The sequence below is a fragment of the Opisthocomus hoazin genome, chromosome 2 (genome assembly GCF_030867145.1).
Source record: "Opisthocomus hoazin isolate bOpiHoa1 chromosome 2, bOpiHoa1.hap1, whole genome shotgun sequence".
NCBI lineage: Eukaryota > Metazoa > Chordata > Aves > Opisthocomiformes > Opisthocomidae > Opisthocomus > Opisthocomus hoazin.
The window spans coordinates 6,289,821-6,316,766 of NC_134415.1; the positions used below are offsets into that span (position 1 = coordinate 6,289,821).

The following is a 26,946-nucleotide window of genomic DNA, read 5'->3' on the forward strand; positions in this document are numbered from 1 at the left end:
TAGCTGCCCGCGGAGCCGCCTGCTCAAAAGCACGGCACGGCCCCCGGCACTGCCGAGGTTTCGGGAGGAGCAAGGCCCGGTATCACGCTCCGCTGCCCGCAGCTCCTCGCCGCACCTCCCCCGCCGCGGGTCGCGGCCCGGTTCACCCCGCCTGCACGGCGTCTCGGCGTCAGGCGGCCGTGCGGGCGTCCCGCCCTGCCGGGGCCGCGGGGGCGGAAGCGGGTTGCCGGGGGGACGCGGCCTGGCTCGGTGGCGGGATGAGCGGCAGGGAAGGTGATGGCGGCGGCGGGGCGGGTACCTCTCCTCCTCCCCCGGCGCCCGGTTCAGCTCCCTGAGGCGGCAGGAGGCGGGGGGTGAGGCGGGAGGCTCCGTCGTGAGGCTCCGGTTCCCTTGGGCCGCGTCCGTGAGCTCTGGCCCGGCACCGGGAGAGCCCGGCCCTGCTCCGTCCGGGAGCCTTCGCCCTTCTGTGGTGGAAAAGCGGTCGCTGCGGCCGGGTGCCGGCTGTGTAAAGCGCTCGTAGCGGTAACTAACTGCGAGTAACGCCGCGCTCGCCTCGGGCCCGCGGTGGCGTAGCCGAGGCAGCCGGGCAGAGCTCCCTTCGGCCAGAAAGCAGCCTCTGCAGAGAGGGAGCTGCCTTCTGGCTTTACTGCTGATTCTGCGTAAACTAAGGCGAGGTTACTGTTATTGCGGCCTGTGGTTTGCTGGTTTTCTACTTGCTGGTTATCCAGCAGAACCTCTCCTCTGCCCGTTCCCCTCCTCCTCTGCCCGTTCCCCTTCTCCTCTCCCCGTTCCTCTCCCCCCGTCCCTTCAAGGAGGGCCTGTTTGTTCCTGTGGGTCATTACGGTGTTCCCAACTTTTCGGGATGCTGTGGAGCGTTGAATTCTCTGCGCTGTTTCAGGGGTTGTGTTGGTAGCATTCTCAGCTGGTGCAGGAAAAACAAAACCCTGAACTCGTGTCCTAACAGAAAAGAAGGAAAAATACGGTTTTTGGTTTCCCTTTTTAGAAAGTAGCTGCGCCCACTTCTGGTTTTGGTTTGGGATGATAAACAATTGAACGGAAACATTTTAAAATCCAGTGTTCGTCTGTAACTTTTAAGTAGCTTCCTTTTGTTCTTGTAAGGAAACTCCATGGATTCAAAAAGGTGTGCTCATATGTAAGAGTTTGCCAAATTCTTGGCCTCTCTCAGGAACACAAAGTGTTCAGCTGTCACAACAAGGAGGCGGCGAGAGGGAGGAGTGGTTAAAACACGAATGACATGATGGTCGGTCCTGGGTGAAGGAAGGACGAAAGGAAGAAACAGTACAAAGTGTAAATCAGTAGCAAAAACACAATCCGAAAGAGATGAGTTCTGGGTGAGAGTTGGAAAAGGGAGGCTGAGGAAGGCCAGTTGAAGGGAACAGCTGTATCGGGGTGAAAAGAGAAGAAACGGGTTAATGGGCAGAGTGTACGGACGGAAGATGCTGTGTGGGATAAACCTGCTTACCTGGATAATGGCAGTCTACTGAAACTGTGCCTTTCTGATTACTGAAGACCCATGACATAAATAATGAAGAGTAATGAAAAACTTGCGGTTTTAATGACTCCTGTCAAGTTAAATATTCAAAATATTTTTTTAAAAAAAAAGTGAGAGGGAAGAAAAAATGTCTAAAGGTCTAATCGTGCAGGCCATTGCTCACACAGGGATTTCAGTGCAGCCATTCACTTCCAGAAAAAAAAAAACGTAAAAGGGTGTGAAGACATTATGCAAAAAAAAAAAAAGACAGACTTAAGATCCTACCACGCTCATCCATTGAAATTGGTAGGATTTTTTCTAATTTTCACTAGGAATGTGGTGGCAGAAGTAGCAAGCTAACGTGAAGATGATGTCAGTCGGTAATAAGGTTCATCCCATTACCTTCTTCTATCCCGTAAAATATGGATATAGTTTGGAATGCTCTGAAGAGAGCACTCTTATGCTCTGGCAAAACTGCTTTATTTTTAAATATATTTTTTTGTGTGTATCTTCTATTAATAGGATCGGGTGGGTTCAGAAAACGAAAGCATGACAATTTTCCACATGGTCAAAGAAGAGAGGAAAAAGAGAATGTCAATCCATCGTCAGCTTTGATGACATCTTTTAAATGTAAGTAAGCATCTGGAAAGCCCGATGATAAAAGCCTGGTGTAGAAATTGCTAGGAAATCGCTAGTATTTAGTGATGGAATAAACCATTTTCTTGGGGGGAGAAACTTGAAACTAGTTGGACTCCTGCTGCAGACATCTAGAGCCTGGTGTTTTGCGTTGTGCGCAGTAGAGTCCCGGCGGTGGGATTTCACGTAGCTCCCCCCCCGACTCTCCCTTTTTCATCTGACCCGCGAACGGGCCCTTTGGAGGCAGAGAACTGCAAGATCTGGCAGAGGTGTGACGCAAAATCTGAGCCATGGGGACAGGAGGAGGAGATGGCTGCCTTTGGGGAGACTGAGAAGGCTCTTAGCTGGTGGCCTTAGCTCCAGTGCATGAGCTATTTTAACGTAAAACTGGATGCATTGATTTGCAAGGTGTTTATGCATGCACTTTTTAAAAATGAGAGTTTAGCTTAACTAATAGAGGCTCGTATGTAGACACTTGTTTCAGTTTGAGTGCCTTTTTAAAATTAGCTTATGTTTCAGTTTCTTTAAATAAGCAAGTGTAAACTTCTCTCCAACCAAATTGTTTCTATAGGGCTTTGCACAAAACCTGATTTAAACTCCAGTAAATTTAGTTGAACTTTCTCATTAGACAAGCCCTAACAAGGCAAAGTTGAGCTTCAGAAATGAGAAGCCTTGACAGAAGAAGGAAGGAGATGTGATGCAGGGAACAGATAAATGCTTGGTGTAAAATTGTCACCACCCCCCCTATTTTTTATGAAGCTAAGGAGGGTGAAGAAGTAAGAGCTGGATGGCTGTTATAGATGGTCCCTTCAACGTTGTAATTTCCTTGCTTTCTTTAAAACAGATATTTGGGTTTTTTTCTGTGTAAGTCAGCTTGGCAGATGATTAACTTTGACCCCTGAACTTTTATATTGAATAATATACCTACACTTGCGCTTGAATTGAGTAGTGCAACTATAGTCAACTTTAATTTTTTACTCTTAAGCATGTCAGTTTATCATAAGGCTGCCATTAATTCAAATTCAAAAGAACCTGTGTTTCCCTCTTTTCCTGTAAGCTCCAGTAAGCAGTGTTTGGTTAATTTCAGAAAGGCCGTAAGGAACGTGGTTTATTCAGCTTTTCAAAGATCCACTCTTTGTATTGCACTAGAGCTTATAAGCCCTAGGTGGAGACGCTGGTGGTCTTTGTGTCCGTGTCAGGCACAAGCGTTGAGAAAAGGTGTGCTCCAGGTGGCTTGCAGTTGAGCAAGCTGTAGGAGGTGAACTGGAGTTCTGCGCCATTTCTGTGTGTGTTGCCTGAAACTAAACAACTTAATGTGTGAAATTAAATGGTTATACACCTTTTGCTCTTTTTCATCTCTTTGGAAAAATGTTGTGATTGAATTGATGTAGTTACCTGTTGGCACCAAAGACTTCTAAAAAATTAATGAGAAACTGTCTTCTATAATAATAATTAATCAAAACCCAAGAAGTATTCAGTTACATCTTTTCTTGCTTAATACATTTTAGACGTGACAGCTCAGTGATACAGAGAGTGGATAGTATTGTGGTTTGTAAAGTTCAGATTTATGGAGTGTTATTTTTAGTGGTCTGATTCTGCACCACCAAAATCAATAGAGTCTGAGTCTCTGCTTTCAGTGATAGATTAGACATTAAAGTGGAATGTGTGGAGGAAAGGGCTTTGTGGTCTCGATGTGTGAGCCTGGAGAATCCCCTAAGTTCTAATCCTTTGCAGTTTTACGCAACAGTACAGCAGGTTTTCGTGCATCCTGTTAGCCTAAAGATTACTGTATTTGTCTGTGCTTTACTTCAGGTCACAAAACACTTCCTAGTAGTCCCTAACAGGTTTAAAATCTAACGTAAAAGTCTAAAAGCTACAACTGTCCAGAAGAGATCAGCGGCATTGCTGATATTGTAGATCTTCAGAATAGTGAATTTCCTTCCTGGTAGATGAAACTGGTAAATGGTCATTGGAAATGTCATATATGGCATCCTACGAAGGAAAGTACCAGCCACCCTCCTGCAAGTCCCCGTCACTCTGATGTGAGGGGAAATTTCTTCGTGACGATAATTCAGTGGTGGACTTGACTCTCAGAATTTGGAAAAGGCACGCCAGTCAGACTTGTGAAAGATTTAAAAGATCAGTAGGAGCGTTTGTGACTTATTTTAGAATTTCAGAAGAAGATTAGGGAGAGCAGAGCAAAATAAGAGGAACCAAGTTTTTATCAAGGCGATGAGAAATACGGTTACTTTTGTAGCTTCATCTAAACTTTGCTTGCCAGCAAACTGCCACACTTTTCCAAAGGATATTCGTTTGCCAGACCCTTTGAAAATGTAACCCCGTAGCTCATTTTCACCATCGTCTTGCATGGACGCTTTAACACCTCAGTCAGTCACGCAGGAAATGCGTTACAGTTCTATTAATGGTTTATTTAGTGGAATAATGGTCTATAAAATGTTAATGGTATCTGTGAAACATTCATAATGTTTGACTGTGATAACCAGATACACATCCTTTCTTTGCTGTGTTCCTTGTAGTTAGAGAGAATTTACATCAGTAAGTCAGAAATCTTTTTTTAAGTAATTGATCTCACTTTGCTTTAATAATTCTAGTTCTTAGGGATATTAAACTACTTGACTTTTCGCCAAGTCTAGTTGGGATGTGAAATGGAACCTTTCTTTTTACTAACTGGTGCATTTTTAACAGTGTCTGTGCCTTAGTCAAATGCCACTTTTTTTGTTTGTTTGTTTGTTTTGTTTTAGAGACTGGTGATTCTTACTAATGATTCTAGGGTTTTATTTTTTTAATTAGTCTTGCTGAATTTGGGTGAAATTTTAAGTCAGTTTCCTGAACAGCGGTATTGCAGAATAGATTTTACTACTTCAAACAAGTATTTTACCTTAAAATTGTTTGGGCTGCCTTAAAGCATCATCAGAGTTGACATATATTTAAACCTGACTTACTAAACAAAAGTAGTATTAACGATGGATTTTTGCTGCTCCAGACTGAAGTTTAATAGACACGTTGTTGCCTAAACGTTACTGTTCAGCCTGGAGAAGAGAAGGCTCCGGGGTGACCTTAGAGCAGCTGCCAGTACTTGAAGGGGCCTACAGGAAGGATGGAGAGGGGCTTTTCACAAGGGTGTGTAGTGATAGGACAATGGGGAACGGCTGTAAACTAAAAGAGGGCAGATTTAGATGAGATATTCGGAAGAAATTCTTCCCCATGAGGGTGGTGAGGCCCTGGCCCAGGTTGTCCAGAGAAGCTGTGGCTGCCCCCTCCCTGGCAGGGTTCAAGGCCAGGTTGGATGGAGCTCTGAGCAACCTGGTCTGGTGGAAGATGTCCCTGCTGATGGCAGGGGGGTTGGAACCAGATGATCTTTAAGGTCCCTTCCAACCCAAACCATTCTGTGCTGCTATGATTCTATAAAGATACAGGTTGGTGCCTCAAAGAGGTTTTCAGAGCAAGCTGCATTTGAAGTGCCAGAATCACACTTAGGTGTGCACTGGGTGCACTGCTCAGCCCATACCTGCCCCGCAGGAGTTGCCATGTGTCATTTCAGAAACGATTTTGTGCCTTTGCTGAGTGGCGAGCTGCGTGCCAAGCACCGGCTGCAGTGCTGCACAACAGCCCTGACAGGCCATGGGGGTCTCCGCAGCCGTGCCCCACCCCGGGGCGAACGCTGGTGGGCCCCAGCCCTCCCAGCAGTTACGGCAGCACGGGCTCTCTGCTCTTCCCCGACGCTGTATACGTGTAGTAACCATGCTTCTTGCTGTAATGATTGACTCCACAGCATTTCAGCTGGAGCTTGACACCAGGCACGATAAATATGAACGGCTTGTGAAGCTCAGTCGTGATATCACTATCGAAAGCAAAAGAACGATATTTCTGCTCCACAGGTTTACCAGGTGAGTCACACAGAGTGTGAAAGTGTTCGCAGAAACCTAGAAGCTGCCGTGCAGTCTTCTCTGTATTTGTGATAAATAGCTGCAATGTTCTGATGAGAGGAATTTAATTAACTTCCCATAAACATCCTTGAGGGTGGATGTAGCTAATGAATGCACGCTCCAGTCAGAGAACTGAAAGATGCCCGTTCAGGTTCCTCAGCTGGTTTTAATGGCGCATTAAATAGGATCAGAGTAGCAGGGTGTAACAACAGGTGGGAGCTTTCCGTCGAGAAGAGAGTGCACCCTTCCTCCAGGCTAGGAGGAAGCCTCCTGCCGCTGCTGCTACTTCCCCACTGCTGCTACTCCAAGCAACCTTTGGAAGCCACAGACAAACTAGAATAACAACAGGAAAATCTGAAGCTTTGCGTAGCGTGTTGTGGAAGCTGTTTACTGTATGTGTCAGACACGCGTCCTGCGTGTTACAGTTAGAACAGCGTTCCCCTTCCCATATTTATTTTTTGTCACCTATCGATGCATTTCTGCTGTGGTAGTAACTATTTATAGTTACCATAGTAGTAACAGTTATAAATAGGAATTATCTTTTTAACCTGGTCTTCTTCTGCAGTGTGGCGTTGTGACAATTCTAGTAACTGCTACAGCCTTGACTGTAAATAGCTACTCCCACTGCAGGGGCTAGATATGCTGGGAACTGGCAGAGGAAAGAACAACAACAAAAAACCTCCTCTTTACTCCAAATTTTAGATTCCTGTTTTGTAAGATATTCCTGTTTTTGTGAGAGTGGAAGCTTTCCATGCTGTATTTTTATTTCCTTCTCCTTTGCTTTGTGCTATTATTGTGGCTTTTCTTTCAGAAATCTGTTTGCTTTTAAATGTTTTCTTGAGAGCAGTCTACCAGTAGTTCCTCAAATAGATTGTAAACTAATATACCATATAGCTTATTTGAGGGAGGGGGAAGGTTAAAGGAAATTAGATAAACTAAACTTAAAATGCTAAGCATGTATTGTGGTTGTGAATCAGATATTTCAGCTGTTCCTGAACAGCATAGTCCATAATTACTTTCTAAAAAAAAAAATCACATGTAGAAGTAGATCATGTATTTGTATTTTGTAATGTATTGCAAAATATTCGTTCATTGTTCCCTTCCCCCCGAGGCTGAAGGACTTCTGTAAATACTGCTAGTTTTCTGGAATGCTTTTTTGAAGCCTTTGCACGTGTTTCTCATTGTTCTTGAGCAATAATTAAAATTCCAGTCTGGAATAAACATCATGCTACCAAAGCTGTTTGGCTGGTTGATTATTTTCATGGTAAGAATCTACAGAATTTCAGAATCTGAAAGTCAAACTGTTTCTTATTCCGATACCAGCTTTGCTTTTTCCTGAAGCCATTGAAAATGTATTGGTTAATAAAGGAAAATGTGTAATTTTTTTAACTGTTTGCTCATGTTCTGAAAGCTGCTCTTTCAGTTTCTGTTTTATGATTGCAGTGCTCCCAATGGGGAAGAAATAATCAATGAATCTGAAGTCAAGCTGGATGCTGTCAGACGGAAGATTAAGCAGGTTGCACAAGAGCTGATTGGAGAAGACATGTATCAGTTCCATAGGGCTATATCGCCAGGTAAATTATTTTAAAATGGGGAAAGTACGCGATTTTGCACAAAGCTTCGTTTGTCTTTGTGTACCAGTGGTTCCTCTTCATGCCACGGGTCTGAATTTGGCACATCTCTATGGTTATAAATTAGGACTCAGATTAACCTTTGCTGTTAGCAAAGTTAGCTCTCGTACTGGAGAGGCTGTTGCCCTACAGTCTTCTTATCATTGCAGTGAAATAGAGATGTAAATGGGAGACAGCAACTGGAAAAATTTGGACCCTGACCTATGAGCTGGGAGTAGTTTTCATGAATGTGCCGGCTGGTCTTCTCTGGCTGAGAGGACTGTGTGTGACACACGCATTTACCCCACCTGAAGAGTTATAATGTTTGGAGGAGAATGGGAGCAACGAATACGAAATTATCCCATTTTGAGTTGATAAAGTTCATTAATTAAAATCCTTAGATTAGCGTTTTCTTTCTTCTAAAGACTCGGAATGTGTTTCTCTCTCTGCTACAAGCATTAAATCCATTCATATCTGTTTCAATCGCATTTTTTTCTGCTCGTCGCTGTAGATAGCAGTCTTTACTACCATCCGTGAGGTACTGAGTCCTAGTGCTTTCATGACTCTCGCTGTCACATCATATTTCTTTGCTGACAGTCTGAATCTTACCTAAAATTGTTATGCCTTGTTTGTGGCAACGTATCTGTAAAATATGTAACTGCTTCTTTGACGTCTTAGTCATGGTATAAAAGTGTCTTGTGTTTATCAATCTTGTTTTAAACACACTGGAATCCTGCATATCTTTCCTTGTTCAGGCAAGACTTCTTCAGCTGAGGAGAGCTGAAGATTTGCCTTGAATGATTTAATTGTTTAAAAATGTCCATAGGATTGATTTGATAAACTAGCAGCAAATACATCTCTGTAATTTACAAGACAAACGGTGCGCAGGTTGACTTGTGCTGATGTCTTACACAAACTTAAGTTTGTTCAGAGTGAGACAGCTCTTACATGAAAGCTCAGTTTGGCACTTTTGAACCAGAAGGAGCTTGCCATGCTAGTCGTCAGTGGCTCTACTTCAGTTCCACAGCCTTATTACCTGTGGTGCATTGGGTTGTTCAAACTAAATGTAAGTAATTATTCTCAGAAAAGCTACTTAGAATCTGTGTGCGTCTTGCTGCTGTTTATAGCTTAGTACTGTACGGAGGCAATGAAAAGAAAGAGATAATTCAAAACTCCGATACTACAGATGACCTCAAACTGTGAACAATATTAGCCCAGGTATATTACGAGTATTTCGAAATGCTGAAAATGTGTTTGGATTTTCATTTTAAGAACTGCTGATAAAGCTGAAAATCCTTGCATTCAGTTTTGTGAACAAAAATTTTTGAAAGCTTCATTGAGGCTTGTAAACCTTGTCTGAATAATCCCCTGAAGTTTGTGGTCCCGTGTGAGTCCTATAATGCTGTCTCTAAAACAACAGCATCTGAGGTCTGCTACCTCGTGAATTTTTGTGAGACCTCGTGATACGAACTATCAGCCTTGCCCTGTGAGCAAAATTGTGATGGTGTAACCAGTTACCCAGCATCAGCTGCTTCACCTGAATTGTCTCCGTTTTCTTAGTACGTGGCTTTGTGCCTGTAAATTCAAAAAGGCCTACCTACCTCTGCTTTTACTGAGGGGCAGCTTGCCTGGAATTAGCTTGCGTTCATCTCAGACGTGACAGAGTATGCCTACATAGCAGACATATGGAAACTTATCACGCAATAACTCCTCTGTGTACCAATGCCTTATAAAGCGAGTGAGCAAACCTGGCACTAGGTTCCTACTTCCAGCTTCTCCCCTCTGAATAAAATAAATTACCAGTTTGGGTGTTTAAAGAATACATCTTTTCCAACCTGAAAAGTTAAAGTTTTTTTTCATATGAAAGATATGTAAACTTAAGCTAGCCATAGCAACCTGAAAATAAAGAAATTAATGAAAAAAATTCTGTTCAGGTTTGCTTTGTGTATTCAGTAAATACTCCTACAGAGGCAGCTACGCTGATTCTCCTGCGTAATTGATTTCTGACTTGCATAAAAGTATCTGTTAATATCAAAATGGATGTGAATAAACTCTTTAGAAAACAACTGGAAATATGTTATCAGAAACAGTTCAGCATTTCTAAACCTCTTCCCCAGCATTTTAAATCTCAGCCTCTCAAAGTGAGTAGGATGCATTTGTCCATTGTAGAGCAGCCCAAATTACTGTAGACCTTTAGCAGAGGAAGTTAGAGGCCTGCTGCATGGCTGTGGTAACTCAGTGCCACCACAGCTGCAAATCTCTTAGAGTAGACTAGGCTGTTTCAGTTGGAAGGCACCTACAACGATCATCTAGTCCAACTGCCTGACCAGTTTGGGACTGACCAAGTCAAAGCGGGTTGTTAAGGGCATTGCCCAAATGTCTCTTAAACAGGGACAGGCTTGGGGCATCGACCACCTCTCTAGGAAGCCTGATCCAGTGTCCGACCACCCTCTCAGTAAGGAAGTGTTTCCTCATGTCAAGTCCAAACCTCCCTGATGGACGCAGCTTTGAGCCATTCCCACGCATCCTGTCCCTGGGTACCAGGGAGGAGAGCTCAGCACCTCCCTCCCCACGCCCCCTCCTCAGGATTCTGGGCAGAGCAATGAGGTCGCCCCTCGGCCTCCTCCAAGCTAGACAAGCCCAGAGCCCTCAGCTGCTCCTCCCAGGACGTGCCTTCCAGCCCTTCCACCAGCTGTGTTGCCCTCCTTGGATGCATTCAGGGACCTTCACATCCTTCTTAAATTGTCGGGCCCACACCCGTACACAGTTCTGTATACAACAGCACATCCCTAACATTTGCAGGGGTCTTGGAGTGAGATTGTCATAGAATTAAAGAATATTCTTACTACAGTCTTAAGGTAACAAGAGAATGAATCTTACTGACCTCTCTAGATAAAAAGAAAGGACGGCAAAGAGGTGTTAGGACATTAACTAATAAGGGGGAGGGGAAGCGGACTCTGCTGCCCATCTTTCCAGCGATCAGGTGTGCAGCCTCAAACAAATGCTAAAGAAAACTAAAAGATAGAAATACACAGTCCCCCATTGCATTTCTGGATTGAAAACTGAAAATGGCTCTGCTTTTACGTTTTTCCTCTCTTCAGGTGACATGAGCAAATGGCAAGTCTGTGGAATCTCATCAGTTGTCTGGTACTGCCTGGCCCTGAGATCTCCCCGTGGTTTCTGTAATTAGGTAGTTCTTGCCTCATTAAGAAGACTGTATATAAAATCCAACCGAAATAAGTTGCCTTCATGCCATTTCTGTAGGTCATCCACAGCGTCTGCTTGAGTCCTAGCTCTTCTACGTGATGCTGCTCTGTGCGGGGAGTTTGTGCCAGCTGGTGTCCACTGCGCATGGTTTGTAAGGGCGCGTGGTAGGATCGACGCGTCACCGAGAGGACAGGGAGTGCTTTTAGGCATTGCTTAAATGAGCTGCTGTGTATAACAAGTATGAAATGCAAACTTTTAGCCAGAGCTTTACTCTTACCTTGTTCGTTAAATCCTGCGCTTTCCAGTCAGTCGTTGGGATGGCAAAAAAAGGAATGTGCAGGCTTCAAGACTTGGAGACGTTGATCGTGCTGAGGCTAGGATCAAGGAGGTGTCAGAGATGGGAGGATGCTTGGTGTCAGCATTATGAAGCTCCGATACAAAACCTAGAGATGCGAAGAGTGAGGGGGCAGTTAGATGAAGAGCGACTGTGAGGGGGAGTGCTGTATTCCCCCCCCCCCCCCACTGTTTATGAGGAGCTGTAATTGGGAGGGAAACAGCGATCAGAGTTAAGAATGTTGCTTTTAGTTTTGTTTTGAAGTCTAGTGTTCTTTAATTGCTGCTTTGCTATTTTCGCAGTGGAAAAAGCTTGCGTGCCTTTTTGAAAATAAATGTAGCTAGGAGAAGTGCTAGATCTTTTGTGTGGGTGTATTTCCTAGAGCTGCAAGTCTTGACCTTCCTTTCACCTGGTTTTCAGTCCTGATTTTGTATTTTAAAGAATTTCTGGACAACTAGTTAAAAAGCCTTTTATGAACAAAAACATTGCCATTAAACTGCTTTTTTGCTTCAGAAAAGAATAAAGAAACGCCTATGTCCCATATCTCAATAGCAGCATGTCCAATTAACCTCAAACTTCCTAAAAATATTCTCCTTTGTCTTGAAACCAAACATGAAACATCCTCCTGTTCCCCACCCTACCTCTCGCAGAAAGAGTAAAACGGATCAAAACTGGGCTTGTAATGGAAACCATCGTAGCAGCCTGAACTGGGGATTCATGACTGTCTGCATAATAAAGCCGCCTAATACATATTTTATTCAGTATAATAACCGTTAGCCTATAAATAGAAGAGTGCTAGGAGTATAACGCTTGGGAATATTGTTTGCCACTTGTAATTGTTAAATGCTTTTTTTGGGGTTACTCCAAGCAGTTGTTCTTTTGACTCGAAGATAAAACAATTCTGGCAGAGCACTAAAGGAGTTTCGTGCTTTCCCTCATTAAGAATAGTGCTAATGGCACGCAGGACGTTTCCCCAAAGGACACTCGCATGAGCTCAAACACTGAGTATAGCACTAATTGAACAACAACAAAAACTGATGACTGTTTTCTACACGTTTCTTAACAGTACAGACCGTCCCAGGGGATGATTAAACAAGCAAACAAAGAGATACTGAAATAATGAAGTCTTTTTTTAATGTAGAGCTCTACATTTGTTATGTTAGAATGTTCTGCTTTGTTGATATTTTTAAAGCTTTACTATTTGTAATATAGAATTCCTGCTCCTTTGCCCCACTTTGCAGTGTGTACCTTATATATCCTGTGAGGAAACGTGTACTGTTTCTTTAAAATTGCTGTGAGACACCGTGCAAGAAAAGGACTGAAAAAGGTTGTAGGAATTTATAAAGGGGAGGAAGACATTTTTTAAGATTTTATATATGTATATATGTGTGTTTGGATGTTTCTATGTATACTAACTCTAGAGTACTAAGGAAAATACCAGTAGTGTACAGGGAAGACCTGTACGAGCCTTAAAGACAAGAGAAGAGGGTGCTCTGCACAGTGTTAGGATTTATGGAATTTTTCTAAATGTGTTCAAAATCTGCTCTGCATAAATGCAAAACTTGTGTAATGCAGAGGGAAGCGAAGAGTTGCTTGGTAGCATGGCGTTGTGGGGGACTGAGTGGAGTACCTGTTTAACATCATTTTGTTAAATGAAATCTCTAGCTGTTGAAAGAGTTACTCAGGTTTTGTGTCCCTTAACAGTAAGGGCGTGTGAGAGAATTGTGAGGCTTTTGAGGAGTTTAACTATTTGCCATAGGGCAGCTTGACTGAAGAACCTCTCGGACTGATAGTTTTAACTACACATTGATGTTTTTACAGTGAAGTCGTTAAATTCTGCGAGGAGCAAGTATAGGTGTGGTGTTATCTTCACAGCTGGCAGCCTGTGCCTAAGACAAAATACGGAAGAGGAGCCCGTAATTCTTCTGGGGCTTCTTCGGTAGCGCGGCACGGAGCGATGATGGCAGATGTGAGCAGATTGTCGCCTGGACAAGGTCCTCTACAGCCTACTGTAGGTAACCCTGCTTCGGCAGGACTAGATGACCCGCAGAGGTCCCTGCCAACCCCTACCATTCTGTGATTCTGTTGCTGGCTGACCTTTCCGTTCGCCGTGCGCCTGTGCTGCGAGCAGCGGTGAGTGGCGTGGCGTGCACGGAGCAGCTCATTAGCTCTTTATCATGTCTGCACTTGCTCTCGACAGGATTAGATGACGAGGCTGTAAAATGTCAGCACCTTGTCAAAACTATTGCTCTGCAACTGCTTCTGCTGCTGCTGATGTGGGAAATTCTGTGTAAAAGTTCAGCATTGACGCAGTCTAACACATAATTTATCTTGTGCAGGCGCTATTTTTGTTCGAGAGAATGGTATAAGGGAGCTTATTTCTGTCTCCTGCCGTACGCCGTTTAGAGTCACGTTAGGCGTGAGTCGTACTGCAGCCAACTGCGCTGCTGGATGGGACAAAATCAGTGAAGTGGATAAAAAGAAAATACTGTACTTGTGCTAGAATACCATTTTTTTCAACTGCAGTACGTAGGACCACCAGACATGATGCTGTAAGAAATGCTATGGAGATGAGTGGGATCCCTCCAAGCAGGCCAGATTTAGATTACTGATTATTTAAATAATACTGGTTTTTTTTCATATTGTATGAAGGATTCAGATTAGAGCACAAACTAAAGGACCTATCCAAGTAGATTTCTGTGTTACTTGTTTTTTTTGTCTTAACTTTTTTACTCCTAGTATGGAAAGAACATCTCATACTCGAGCTGTGCTAGCTATCTTTGTATTTGTAAACACCTATGTATTTCTGAAATAATACTAAGGTAAAGAACTATTCTGCACATCAGGAACAGTATAGAAGTAGGACATTTTTTTCTTCTTAAGAAAGTTGAACAATTGTAATAAAAATAGGTGGCATATTTAGTCATAGGCTGGCGAAACAAAGGAAGAGCTTTTTACTGCGTGAGGAAGGTATCATTAATTGTAAATGTCTCACCCAGGACAAAAAACGTGAATACACCTAAAACTTGAAAGGAAAGCTGTCCATGAAGGAAGCAATCAGGTTTCTGCAAGATGGTGGGAAATCATAATAACACAGGAACAGGATGTAACTGAAGAATTCAAGTTCATCTCTTTGCTGTTGTGGGTGAGAGGTAAAATGCCAGAAATGGAAACAAAGTTTCCTGATTGTACTGGAAAATTAATGGAATTTGCAGGGAATAAGCTAATATTTATCCAATCTAAATTTGTCAATTTCTTTGTTTCTCTGTTTTGTTACTTTCTGTCTTTCTCTGATGTTCTCACAATTCCAAGTGTGCCAACAAACTTTGTCAAACTGATTTTCCTCAGTCTGCAAGCTGCTTATTTGAACCTTGATACCTTCAGGTTGTTGCATTTTACTGCCCTTTGATTATTTCTGGTTCATGCCTTTTTTCTGGGTTCTTCCAGGGAAAGTAACAAATCAGCAGCTGCAGAGCCTCTCACTTTTTACTTTCTGCTGCAGGGTTTGTATGTTCTTGGGCAAAAACTTAAAACGAAACTGGGAAAATGAATGTGAATTTGGACCTGACCAAACAGGGCATGCCCGATGCGGGCGTTGATTATCAGCTGGTCCCTGAATGAGCCATTTTGTTTGGCGTAAGCTGTAAATTCAGCCGGAGCCATTGAGGGCAGCCTAAGAGAAGCAAAGTCCGTAAGAGAAGCTATATGCAGTCTTTTAAAGATGTGTGCGGTGGATCGGGCCAAACAAAGATCGTCCTTTCCTACTTCTAACTTGAACCTAACGGTCCTAAGGTCCTGCAGTACTGTTACGGCAGCCACTGCACTTATTTACGTGACAATCTGAATCCAGTGACGTTTATTATCTTCTAATTCAGTTTCATAGCTAGCAAATGGCAGAGCCCTTGTGCTCTGGCTCGGGAATTTTTTTTTTGACCCTGCAGCTGTTAACATCAGACGTTCAGAGACCAGAGCTCTGAAGCCTTTACAGGAACCAGGTGCAGGTGGAACACGAGAGAAGACCAAGAAAAATCTATGAACCTTTTTTGTTTGTTTGTTTGAAATCACACAGGAGAATGTGTCATAGAGGAACTCCATTCCAGGGAACAACTAGCACAGCACATTGTGATTAGGCTTTTGTTTTGCAGACACGAGGTGAGAATAGGGGTTGGTGCGTGGTGATTTGTTACCATCTCACTAGATCTGTATTTAGGAGGATAAATGGCCACCGTTGGTACTTCTGACGTGCTAGTGAGTTGGGGCTGTTGTATGGAAGCAACATTGTCTTGAGGAGAACTTTCACTGGGGTTTGAACTGCAGAAGCTGTGTTGTGTTAGGTGCTCTTCCCTCTCTGATCACTGAACTTCCTGGCGGAGTCAGAGCTTCCTTTTGTTGGCATCTTGAACGCTTGCCCTTGCTAGTGTAAAATTTACCATCTAACTGAATGACTTTTAAAACTCTGTATCAATTATCAAGACAATTGGAGGTAGTCACAGAATCACAGAATGGTAGAGGTTGGAAGGGACCTCTGTGGGTCATCTAGTCCAACCCTCCTGCCAAAGCAGGGTCACCTACAGCAGGCTGCACAGGACCGTGTCCAGGCGGGTCTTGAGTATCTCCAGAGAAGGAGACTCCACAACCTCCCTGGGCAGCCTGGGCCAGGGCTCCGTCACCCTCAGAGTGAAGAAGTTCTTCCTCGTGTTCAGCTGGAACTTCCTCTGCTTCAGTTTGTGCCCGTTGCCCCTTGTCCTGTCACTGGGCACCACTGAAAAGAGTCTGGCCCCATCCTCCTGACACCCACCCTTGAGATATTTATAGGCATTTAGAAGGTCCCCTCTCAGCCTTCTCTTCTTCAGGCTGAACAAGCCCAGCTCCCTCAGCCTCTCCTCGTAGGAGAGATGCTCCAGTCCCCTCATCATCCTCGTAGCCCTCCGCTGGACTCTCTCCAGTAGCTCCTCATCTTTCTTGAACTGGGGAGCCAGAGAGATCAGGAAACTACTTGTCACAGGAATAGTTTGGGGTTTTTTTTTGGTTTTTTTTTGTTTTTTTTATTAAGAACTCCTGTAGAATATTGGCTGCTACAGAAAACCCCCCACCCTTCAGAACAAAAACCTTGGTTACAGAAGTAGCCATGGTACATCCCTCAGGTCTTCAAATAGGAGCAAAATGACAGCTTGTGAATTTCTGATCCACCATGAGTCATCTGCAAAACACCTGCCATTTGTCATAGGTAGATATTTTGCTAATAACAACAACAAAAAGGCTCGATTTAACTGGTCTCTGCAATGAGAGACTAAAATACTCTTTGCAGTTCTCCACGGGGTTTTTGTGCCTGTTTGGGGAAACAATTCAACTCTCACAGGCACCTGTGCCTATTAAATAGGGAACCTATATTCGTTTCTGTAGTTACTGAGCAAACAGACTCATTTTGGGATTAGCTTTTCCCTATAGCTGATGTGTAGTCAACTTTAAACGAAGTGCAAACAATATTAACACTTTAGTATCTGAAATAAAACACTTGAAGGCATGCAATGTGAAGGGAACAGAACTTCTTGGTAGTCATAGATGTGTCAAGTAGCAGTTGACTCATCAACAAAGCATTCAGGGCTCCATACAATAAATTTGCATAAATTTAATTGTTGCTATAATAGTAAACCAGTTTAGACAAATCACTACTAGATGTGATGTACATTCTTCGTTTATATTCCATTAGTAATGGTCCAAGGTTATTTCAAGTAAGTTTTTCTGACAAATATTCACATCTGGGTTTGCACTGATTACTAAAGTAATTTTGAAACAGGATTGATAAAATGGAGCAGTTTGTTTATGTGGATGTGGACTTAGCTGTGATTTTGCGTTCCCCAGTTCCTTTAAAAATTCAAAGACTGCTCATAGCCATACCTGCCATAATGACTCAGCTTTCGAAGTATTATTCAGGGAATAGAAACTTTTTCCCCCAAATTTGCAAGCTTTTATGGACATTTGTTCTAGCGCTTTTATTTGTATTTGTTAGTTAGTCCCATTTTATGAAATCCATCCCTGAGTGGAGTTGCTCTTTAAAGCCGTTCTCAGAGCAGGATGTCCAGAGCACGCACGGCTCTCAGGATCCCTGGCTTTATGCTCTTTCGGTGTACTGTTGTAAAATTGACCTTTGACTTCACGCTCACAATCAGCAAAGCAGCTGGATTGTTTCACAGCCTCAGTTTTAGTTTAATTACTGAAGTTTTTAACACTTGCAAGTGGAAAGAGACCTGTGAATCTAAGGAGTCATTGCCAGGTCTGCAGCGAACTGAAATGGAAAAGACTGAGGTGTGAATTGTCGGTTTCATCTTAATAGGATGCTGATTTTGAAGCAGAATGATTTAATTTGTGTATTAATAGTATTGAATTTGTTGCTTGTACTTGTTTCAGTTGATGTACCTCGTTAATTATTTGCTTATTTCACCAGTACTCCCCTTCACTGATCCATATGCTTGCAGAAGCGGGTTCTTTACCATCCTCCCCATGTTCTGCAGAGCTTAGTAATAATGGCTCTCCAGTTTAACTTTGGCTTTTCTCTGTTTGGGATTTCCACAATAATATCACTCCGTTTTTTTATGGGTTGTGTGGGGTTTTTCAGGTTTGTGGGTTTTTTTGAATTTATTTTTTTTTAACAAGAGTGTTACTTGCCAGCCTAAACATGTTGATAAGATAGATCTGTGGCTGTGCTGTTTTCATTTTGTGATGAATTTGCAAGTGGGTAGTTTCAGATGACTCGCCCTGTAAATAATGTGCCCCACCCTTCATACAGCGATCCTGGAAGAAACTTGCTGTGTTTATTTTCCTACCATCTTTCTAGTGGCTGCTCTTGGCGTGTGATTCCTGCTGCAGAGGTCAGGGGAGGAGCTGGGTGAGAGAACACAGGCTGTCGCCTGCTTGCATCCAAACCATCAGCACAGGCTGCTCCGAGAGCAAAAAGATACAGAGGAAGGGAAGAGGCCGAAGGGATAGAAGGAAAATGAGTTTGAGAAGAAACAGGGAGAGAAGCAGCTTATTTGGAAAGAGGGCGCGTAGCATTGGCATTGCTGACCTTAAGAACTGAGGCATGAAATCCATTTTAACCCATTTTTTAACTGGTGAACGGGTATTTAAAGGAGGAAATGAAGTAAACAAAATTTTAGGAGGATACTTTCAGCTCTTGCTTAATCTGTCATTCTGGGTTAAAACTTCCATGCATGCATGCTTGTACGTTTTGGGTGGAATTAGATTTGCCCTAGCCTGACTCTTGCAATTAAGGAACTTGTATTCTTTACTCATTCTTTTAAGTCGAACTGTCTTTTCCTACCTCTTACACATTCATTTGACTCTTGGATTAAGTGCTCGAATGACTTGTTTTTTTGAAGAAATCTGATACCTTGCTGAGTTTCTTATTAGAGAAGCTGCTTAACAGTTCCTTCTCAGAGCTTGCATATGTAGATAAGGATAGATGTCTTGAATATTAGCTGATATAGCTGATAAAAAAATGCACAGACTTTCAGGCACAAAATTGTAGATCGTAGGTGCTCAGAAGATACCTCAGTGTAACTTTCTAGTGCTTACACAGAAAATAAACTTTCAAAATGTAGAAAGATGCTGTTATACTGCGTTACTGTAACTTGTCACTAGTACAAGCCATTTGTATAGAGTAAACGTAATAAAATATCAAAATACTTAAGCATTTTGTTACCTCACATCTGTAATTTTAAGAGGTGCTAGTAGAAATAATACAGTACTTTTAATTGGGATTTTCAGTCTGTGTACTAGAAAAAAAAATTACATAAAAGGCAGTCTTACAAACTATTCCATTGCTGGCAGCCCAATCCAGAAATAAGCCAATGTTGGAATAAATCCAAAACAAGAGCATAAAGGGAAAGATATTGTTGGATGGTGTAGTGAAATGGGATGGTGTTTTTCACCTTGGGGATTATTTGCTGAAAAAAGCGGATGTCCTACCATTAGGCTAAAACATAACATGTTTAAACATCCTTCTACCTGCACATGGAAACACCTTCTCTCAAGGTCTTGGGTCACTGAAGTGTCATGCTGTAGCTACTTCTGGAGGAAGGATTTTAAAAAGGGAAAAAAAAAAAAAAAAGTTAAATATGTTGGGTTTTTTTTTTTTGCAAAGTAGTTGTAACCAGGATTTGTTACCAGTCTGTTTGTAATGGTAACAGCTTTAATGAGGTTTTGTAAGGCTTGTTTGTCAATAGGGAGAGATAGATTCCCTAGCTGTGAAAAGGTGACAGTAAATGGCAAATGAGACTGTGCGTGCAACATTCACGTGGTGGCATTCAACAGAAGGAGCGAGGAGAAGAGTGGAACACGTCAGCTGGGGTGGGAGGAAGCAGAAGTGTGTGTGTATGTGTGCATATAACAATGCCTATATAAAAAATACGGAAAAATAAATGAATGGAGGAGCCAAACACTTATCCTGGAAAAGAACAAAACGTGTGTGGAGCAGCAGTAAAGTGGAGTGAGCTGAAACTGGAAGTTATGGTTGATGGAGAAAACACTACTGAAAAGTTTGAGAGCTGATTTGATCTCCCTGAGAACTTGGGAAGATGGCAAGTGGATTCTTCATAGGTGATAGCCTTCTCCGCAGATAGCAGAGAGAGATTCTCACAGATGTTGTCGTGTTGAGTAGTGCTGTATCTGGTAGTTTACAGCTTATCCACAGAAAAAGCCAAAATTTTGTAATGAATTCCTGACCGTGTTGCGTCAGAGGGTAAGTCAGGAAAAGAATGGGTGGTGAAATCTACCCCTCTGCAGCTTCTGAAGTTATTTATCTTAGAAGATGCTGAGTAGCTTTTATCTAGTATTCTTCTATTGCTTGTGCCCAGAATGCTTTACCTGAATTCAGCTGATTAATTTACTGTATTTAATTGGCCTTGCAGCTCCCTGATTGTGTGTTCTAATTTGTGAACAGCAACGCTCCGTGTGGCTGCGGTTGCTGGATGTTTACTCTGCCTTTCCCACTGCTGCTGTGCCGAAGCATGAAGGGTGCAGGCGGAACTGCCTCCACTCACCTTGCAAATACATATTTAAAAGGAATAAATGCGGGTTACTCATCACACTGTTGTGACTGTAGCGTGGAAAGCCTTCTACAATTTAATTTTCTCTTGACCTTACCTCTAGTTTTTCGGGGGTATTTCCACCCTCATCTATTTTTCAAATCTCTGCTCTCTTCTTTTTGATTTAGACTTTTTCTTTGTTCCAGATGAAGTCTAAATTTGCTTCTTCCTGCGTATCTGCATAGGCTGAGGTTCTGGCCCTGTAGAGGCCAGTTGAGGGTTTTAAGATTATTCCAGTGGAACCAGGATTCTACTTCTGGTACCTGTGAGTACCTCCACATTTTTTCACTTTACTCACTGGTAAAACTATCATCTAATCCTGGTCCTCTTGCCGTGTGATACGGCAGTGTCACCTCTTTGCTTCCCTTGAAGTGAAACCATCCCTCCACAATGGCTCAGAGTGGCTCTGCGAGAGCCCTCTCTGTCATCTTCCTTTAACGTCTGCCTTTGGTGCTTCCTCCATCCGTAGGTCAGATACACACGTGCATCGATTTTGTCTTCAAAACTTTTTGTAGCTTAATTCTGCCATGGCTGTTTGTTCCAGGTTTGTTTCTGCTTTTCTTCTACCACCCGTGCCAGCTTCAGCTCTTTGCTCATGAACTTTTCCCACCGGATTTCCCCAGATCTTCTCTCTGCACGTAAGGAAAAACTGACAGAACCTGTGAAATCACTGCCTGAGCATTCAAGCTCCTTCTCAGATCTCACCTTTGCTATAATGCATACAGAGACTCACCATCTGCTAAGTAGGTAGCGAGAGGTGATTGTCGCAGGTGGCTGCAGATGGCATAGCGATCTGGTAGAAGCTACATTTGTTAGCCCATCTTTTGTTTCCTTGCCAGAACGCCGACTCCTTTTGTCCCCCTGCATGCCTTTTTTTTAGAGGGTGAGTTCTTTCGGACAGAGCTGCTGTTCAGTACACTCCTCTCGTTGGACATCACAGCCCTGTCTGCTTGATTTTTGGGGGTTTGGTTTTTTGGGCTGCAGAGATTGTAACAACAGATGCTTTCTCCTGAAGATAAATTTCACCTAACCTGCGTGTTTTAAGGAGCCTGTTCACTAATTCCCGCAAAACAGAGAAGTGGGAGATTCAGTTTTAAACAAGTATCAACTGTTGCTAATAAGATGAAACAAAGGAAACTTCTGTATATGTGTTTTTTTTGGTAGGTGAGCTGCCTTTCTTGCTTTTGGTTTATCTGCAGACTTTTTCTCTGATTGTGTCCTGTGTCTTTGTGAACTGTGAAATAGTAATCTCTGCTCTTCAGCATACAAACGCGTATTTTAAAAGCTCCATTATCATAGAATCATAGAATGCTTTGGGTTGGAAGGGACCTTCAGAGGCCATCCAGCCCAACACCCGTGCAGTGAGCAGGGACATCTTCACCTGGGTCAGGTTGCTCAGAGCTCCGTCCAACCTGGCCTGGAATGTTTCCAGGGATGGGGCATCGACCACCTCTGGGCAACCTGGGCCAGGGTTTCACCACCCTCATTGTAAAATATTTCTTCCTTATAGCTGGTCTAAATCTACCCTTTTTTAGTTTAAAGCCATTACCATCTTTCCTATAGGCCCCCTTTAAGTACTGAAGGGTCACAGTAAGGCCTCCCCGCAGCCTTCCCTTCCCCAGGCTGAACAGCCCCAGCTCTCCCAGCCTTTCCTCCCAGCAGAGGGGTTCCAGCCCTCGGATCATTGCTGGGGCCTCCTCTGGCCCTGCTCCCACAGCTCCAGCTCTGTCCTGTGCTGAGGGCTCCAGAGCTGGATGCAGGACTCCCAGGGGGGTCTCAGCAGAGCGGGGCAGAGGGGCAGAATCCCCTCCCTCGCCCTGTGCCCATGCTGCTGGGGATGCAGCCTAGGGCACGGTTGGCCTGCTGGGCTGCCAGCACACTCTGCTGGGTCATGGCCAGCTTCTCATCCCCCAGCACCCCCAAGTCCTTCTCTGGAGGGCTGCTCTCCATCCCTTCATCCCCCAGCCTGTGTTGATAGTGGGGGTTACCCCGACCCATGTGCAGAACCCTGCACTTGGCCTTGTTGAACCTCATGAGGTTCCCATGTACCCACTTCTCAAGCTTGGCCAGGCCCCTCTGGATGGCATCCCTTCCCTCCAGCCTGTCAGCCGCACCACTCAGCTTGGTGCCATCTGCAGATCTTGCAGAGGGTGCTCTTGATCCCACTGTCGTTGATGAAACACTCGTTAAACAGCGCTGGTCCCCGTACGGACCCCTGAGGGACGTTATGGGGAGCTGCTGTTCAGAATGTTTCTGACAGTAACGTGATGGTTCGTACTGGTGCTACCAAAGATTCTGAATGAAAAATGCAGTTGGAGTAAAAACTTGAAAATGTTTATCTGCTGTGTTCTTGGTCTGGTTTTTGTACTTCAGAAGCATGCTATGTTAAATTATGTTTCAGTGCTATTTCTGGATTATCTTAGTTTTCACTTTTTGCTAGTAATCTTAAAATAGTCTCACTTCAAAGATTTCTAAAAAAAATAAATAATTTTGAGCATGGATCGTTGCTGGAAGGTTTGAATCATTAGCTTTATTCTTCTGCTATTTTTGCAGGACTTCAAGAATATGTTGAGGCAGTCTCATTTCAATATTTTATCAAAACACGATCTTTGATTAGTGTCGAAGAGATCAACAAACAACTAATATTTACAGCAGAAGACAGAGAAGAAACAACAAACACGGTAAAAGTTTTTCTTTTCTCATGTGACAAAGATCTTTCTGGGATGGAAATGCAGTGAGTAGGCTTAGTCACGTTTTTGGCATCTGATTAAATAAGGCCAGTTAGGGGAATGGTATTAGATAGCCATGTGGGCTTTGACTCACGTGTTCAAAACATGCTTTTTATTCTGACAAGTAGTAAACTAAATCTGTGGGATACAAGTTTATGAATTTCACATCCTTTTTATTCAGAGCAAACTGAACCCCTTCTGGTAGGGGGAAGGATCCAGGATAGCGAAATACTACAAGCAGATGCAGAGGAGGGATTTTTAATGGCTGGGGTTGCCGGTGAGTCCTGCTGGTGTTCAGTGATGTCCCCAAAGGTGGGAGAGGCAAGTGAATCCAAGGCAGGATGAACTCCGTGAATGCCATCTTCCTGAACTAGTCACAGGAGGGACAGCCGTCAGCTTCTCTAAAAATGCACTGCGTATGTCTTAGCTGGGTCATTTGTGACTTTCCTGGAGCTGATCTTGACGCCTCCCGTCAGAGGACAAGCTCGTGCCCCATCATACCTTAGCCCTAATACACCGTATCTGCTGGTTTTTGACTTGCCCATACTCCTGCTTTGCTCTAAATAGAACTTTTTGCACAGGGAGAAACTACTGCCACCGACCACCGTAACCTGGGTACAGTCTGATTGTTTACAGGGGGCAAAAGGCACTTTTGTAGTAGTGTCCAGAAGTGCACCTGCAGTGTCCAGTAACGCACAGCACTGCTGCTGTAGATGAATTCCCCAGTCTGCTGCTGGTGAAGACATTCTGCCGTAAAGCACTTTTTATTCTTTCTGTATTCCCTTGGTGAGATATTTGCAAAGAAGCCAAGTTTTTAGCTTAAGTTCATTTGTTCCTACCGGAGGTAAGCCCATTGTGGCACGCTTGTTTTAACACATTGTGAAGCTCTTAACCCCTGCAGTCACGCCTGTGACCAGGTTTGTGAATTTGGGTGGACAGCATGTTCTGGGAACAAGGTAACAGAAAGAAAACTGTATTGTCTCACAAGTTACCAATATTTTGGCAATAAAAAGTATTGGAAACAGATATAGGAGCAAACCTGTAGCTTTGTGATAAGTTTTCTTCATGAAGTATTTTTTAAGCTATTTTAATGAGTTTGGTTGATATAAAATGGATCTGAGAACTATACCTGTCAGCTTCTTGTAGAAAATATATTTGGAAATTCAAGATACTGTTACGAAATGATGTGGTTTGTTTTCATAATGCAAACTCTTGATTGCTTTGGTAGCTTTGGGCAGACCATTTAGGGAAAATTTAAATCTGTTAGGCTGAGATCTTGCGGCAAAAAAGAAAAAAGCGACTGCAAATAAATGTTGGTACAAAGATGTGATAATTCTGTTTACAAGCAGGGTACGTTTCTCATGCTTGCTTGAATGGAAATCGCATCTCAAGCAGAAATGATGCTCTCATACCTTCTGGTATGCTGGGAGGAGATTATCAGACTGTGTAGAAGTGCCATGCAATTTGATTTTCTGGAATGTTTTTCATTACCAGTTATGTTAGATAAGTTAGTGTGCATTTGAACTATTACAGACTGGTGTTTCATCGTTCTCTGTACTGGACTTTGTTCTGTTCTGTCCTCAGACCTCCAATTCCCACGACAAACTGCCACACACTTGGAGCCTGAAGGTAACACCTGTAGATTACCTGCTGGGAGTGGCCGATCTGACCGGCGAGCTGATGCGGCTGTGCATCAGCAGCGTTGGCAATGGCGACATCGACACGCCTTTCGAACTGAGCCAGTTCTTACGGCAGATTTACGACGGGTTTACTTTCATTGGCAACACTGGACCTTACGAAGTATCTAAGAAGCTGTATACCTTGAAACAGAGTCTGGCAAAAGTAGAGAATGCCTGCTACACGTTAAAAGTACGGGGATCTGAAATCCCAAAGCACATGCTGGCGGATGTGTTCTCGACCAAAACAGAATTGATTGACCAAGAGGAGGGTCTTTCTTAAAATGAGGAGAGTGTCGCAACTCGTAAGGAAAGAGGTCTTAGGGAGAGCTTTTTAGTTATGGTTTGTGGGGTTTTGACCCTTTTCAAAGGTTTTTAGGTAGAGACATTTTTAGTTTTATCCATGAAAAGATTGTTTGCAGTGGTAATTTGTAACCAAAAATACTTCTTATGATGTGCAAGAGAACAAATGTTTGACTTTGTCCTCCTGGTATGGAAATTCCTGTATCGCTCCATTGTATCTTCTTTCAGAACGACCAAAATTTCCACTGCGCTCTACACAGCGACTGTCAGTTGTGAGTCACCTCAGACTGGCGGGGTTGCTGTGAGCAGTTTTCAGCAAGCACAGCAGTGGGGGAAAAACAGAAGCGGTTAGGTACTGTTATTTAGCATTATCCGTAGGTTTCTGGTGACTCCTGTTTTTTGAGTATTTGGGTTCTATACTCACGCCATACCTGAAACAATGCACCTATGTATGTGTAAGTTCGTCCCCTGACTTGGAACTGGGGTGGTCTCAAGGGTGCCATGTAATTTACGTTTTTTCTGATTAATGCTTTTGAGCATGAAACTGAAGCTAAGTCAACTTTTCACCAATTGGTATTGAAGTTAATTACACCAGATGTGCACTTACTATTTTGGGGCTCTGTTTAAGTTGAGCTCTGTTCAAGTTAACACTGGTGCTTCACAGTTTTGTCATGAGCTAGACAATCCGTGAAAAAAAAATTGTGAAATGTATTGGTTTACATTTTCTGTAACACAGTTTAATGCAGAATCTGACATGTTTCTGTTTGTAGACAAAAGCAGAAGACCTACCAAGTATGTTTAACATAAACAATCTGGCGTTAGGATAAGCAGTTTTTGGCCAAAACAAACGTGGTGTGGTGTTGGAAGTCTGTTCTCCATTGTTTGTGCTGCCCTGAGGACCTCCAGCGGGGTTGAACTGGTACAAGTGAAAAAGGGCTAGCCAAGCTTTAAATATCTGTTAGCAGGAACTATATCATGTGCATGTTCCTATGGAAAGGAAATTGCAGACAGAAATAAGGCAGACATTCCGACTTCCACATTTATCTTTGAGGTGGGTATGTCACCATTGGCAAAAAATCAGGGCTTTCTGCTGGTGTCTGAAGTTATGAGAGTCTGATAATGTACATTATGCTAAAGGAAAACAGATAAAACAACATGATCTTTAGACTCCAGGAAACAGGCCTCCCAACTGCAATTGAAAATACTGCATGTTTTTTATTTCCACTTCCATATGCTGTGATACTGCCAATATTTTTCCCATGAGCATGTCCTGAGTAGCTGGGATTATCTGATATATGGATAGGAATGGGTACATACATTTCTGTCACATTTTTCCATTGTTTCCACATAAAGCAGTATGTGGTGGGTTGAAAAAGGAGTGGCTTTTTTCCTATTGTTTAATACTATTTTTTACAATAAATTCTGAAAAGCAGTCACTGCCTGTACGTTGGTCCTTTTGCCTGTCGGTCCCAGCGGTAGATAACGGTGTGAGTTTCCCACTGTGCAGGACCTGACTTGGAAATTTCACTCCATTCCTGTATTCAGACTTGGAGGGCCACTTTCTAATCCTGAACCTCTTTTCTCTCTGATATATTCTGTGAAGTCTAAAAACCAGTTAGGATGGAAACTTCATGTGATCCTCTTGAATTAAAGAAACGCAAAGGAGTCAGATGACAAAACAAGTTTATCGCTGGAGTAAATCTGCAACAGTACCCACATTTTTACACCTCTCCTGTTTTCTTTCTCTGCTTTTTGTTCTGATGGGAGGAGGGGAAAAAAAGGAGAAGGATACTTATTAATAAGGACTGGGCTTGGTTTCTCCCCCGCAATGTATACATCTAATATTTCACTTGAAGCAGGTAAGAGTATACCTCTGTGTCTTGGCACAGCTAAATTTACTGCAAGTAATTGCACGTTGAGTGTACG

At 43.1% G+C, this 26,946-nt stretch overlaps 1 protein-coding gene across 3 annotated transcripts; it reads left to right on the forward strand.

The window, feature by feature from the left end:
* The first annotated feature begins 233 nt into the window (after positions 1-233).
* Positions 234-26,702, forward strand: TSNAX (translin associated factor X). 3 transcript variants are annotated; one of them, XM_075412174.1, is made up of 6 exons: positions 234-273; positions 2,015-2,122; positions 5,922-6,036; positions 7,519-7,649; positions 22,866-22,993; positions 24,626-26,702. In XM_075412174.1, exons 1-6 carry the CDS (start codon positions 258-260, stop codon positions 24,998-25,000), a joined length of 873 nt encoding a protein of 290 aa, XP_075268289.1. In that variant the 5' UTR covers positions 234-257; the 3' UTR covers positions 25,001-26,702. The 3 variants fall into 3 exon arrangements, with proteins under 3 accessions (XP_075268289.1, XP_075268290.1, XP_075268291.1); XM_075412175.1 differs by lacking the exon at positions 234-273 and adding an exon at positions 291-669; XM_075412176.1 differs by lacking the exon at positions 234-273 and adding an exon at positions 291-522.
* Positions 26,703-26,946: the final 244 nt, after the last annotated feature.

Excerpts from the sequence above, each read along its gene's own strand:
- TSNAX (XM_075412174.1), top strand. Across the intron at positions 6,037-7,518 it reads CTGCTCCACAGGTTTACCAG|TGCTCCCAATGGGGAAGAAA; the intron begins GTGAGTCACACA and ends TTATGATTGCAG. Across the intron at positions 22,994-24,625 it reads GAGAAGAAACAACAAACACG|ACCTCCAATTCCCACGACAA; the intron begins GTAAAAGTTTTT and ends TTCTGTCCTCAG.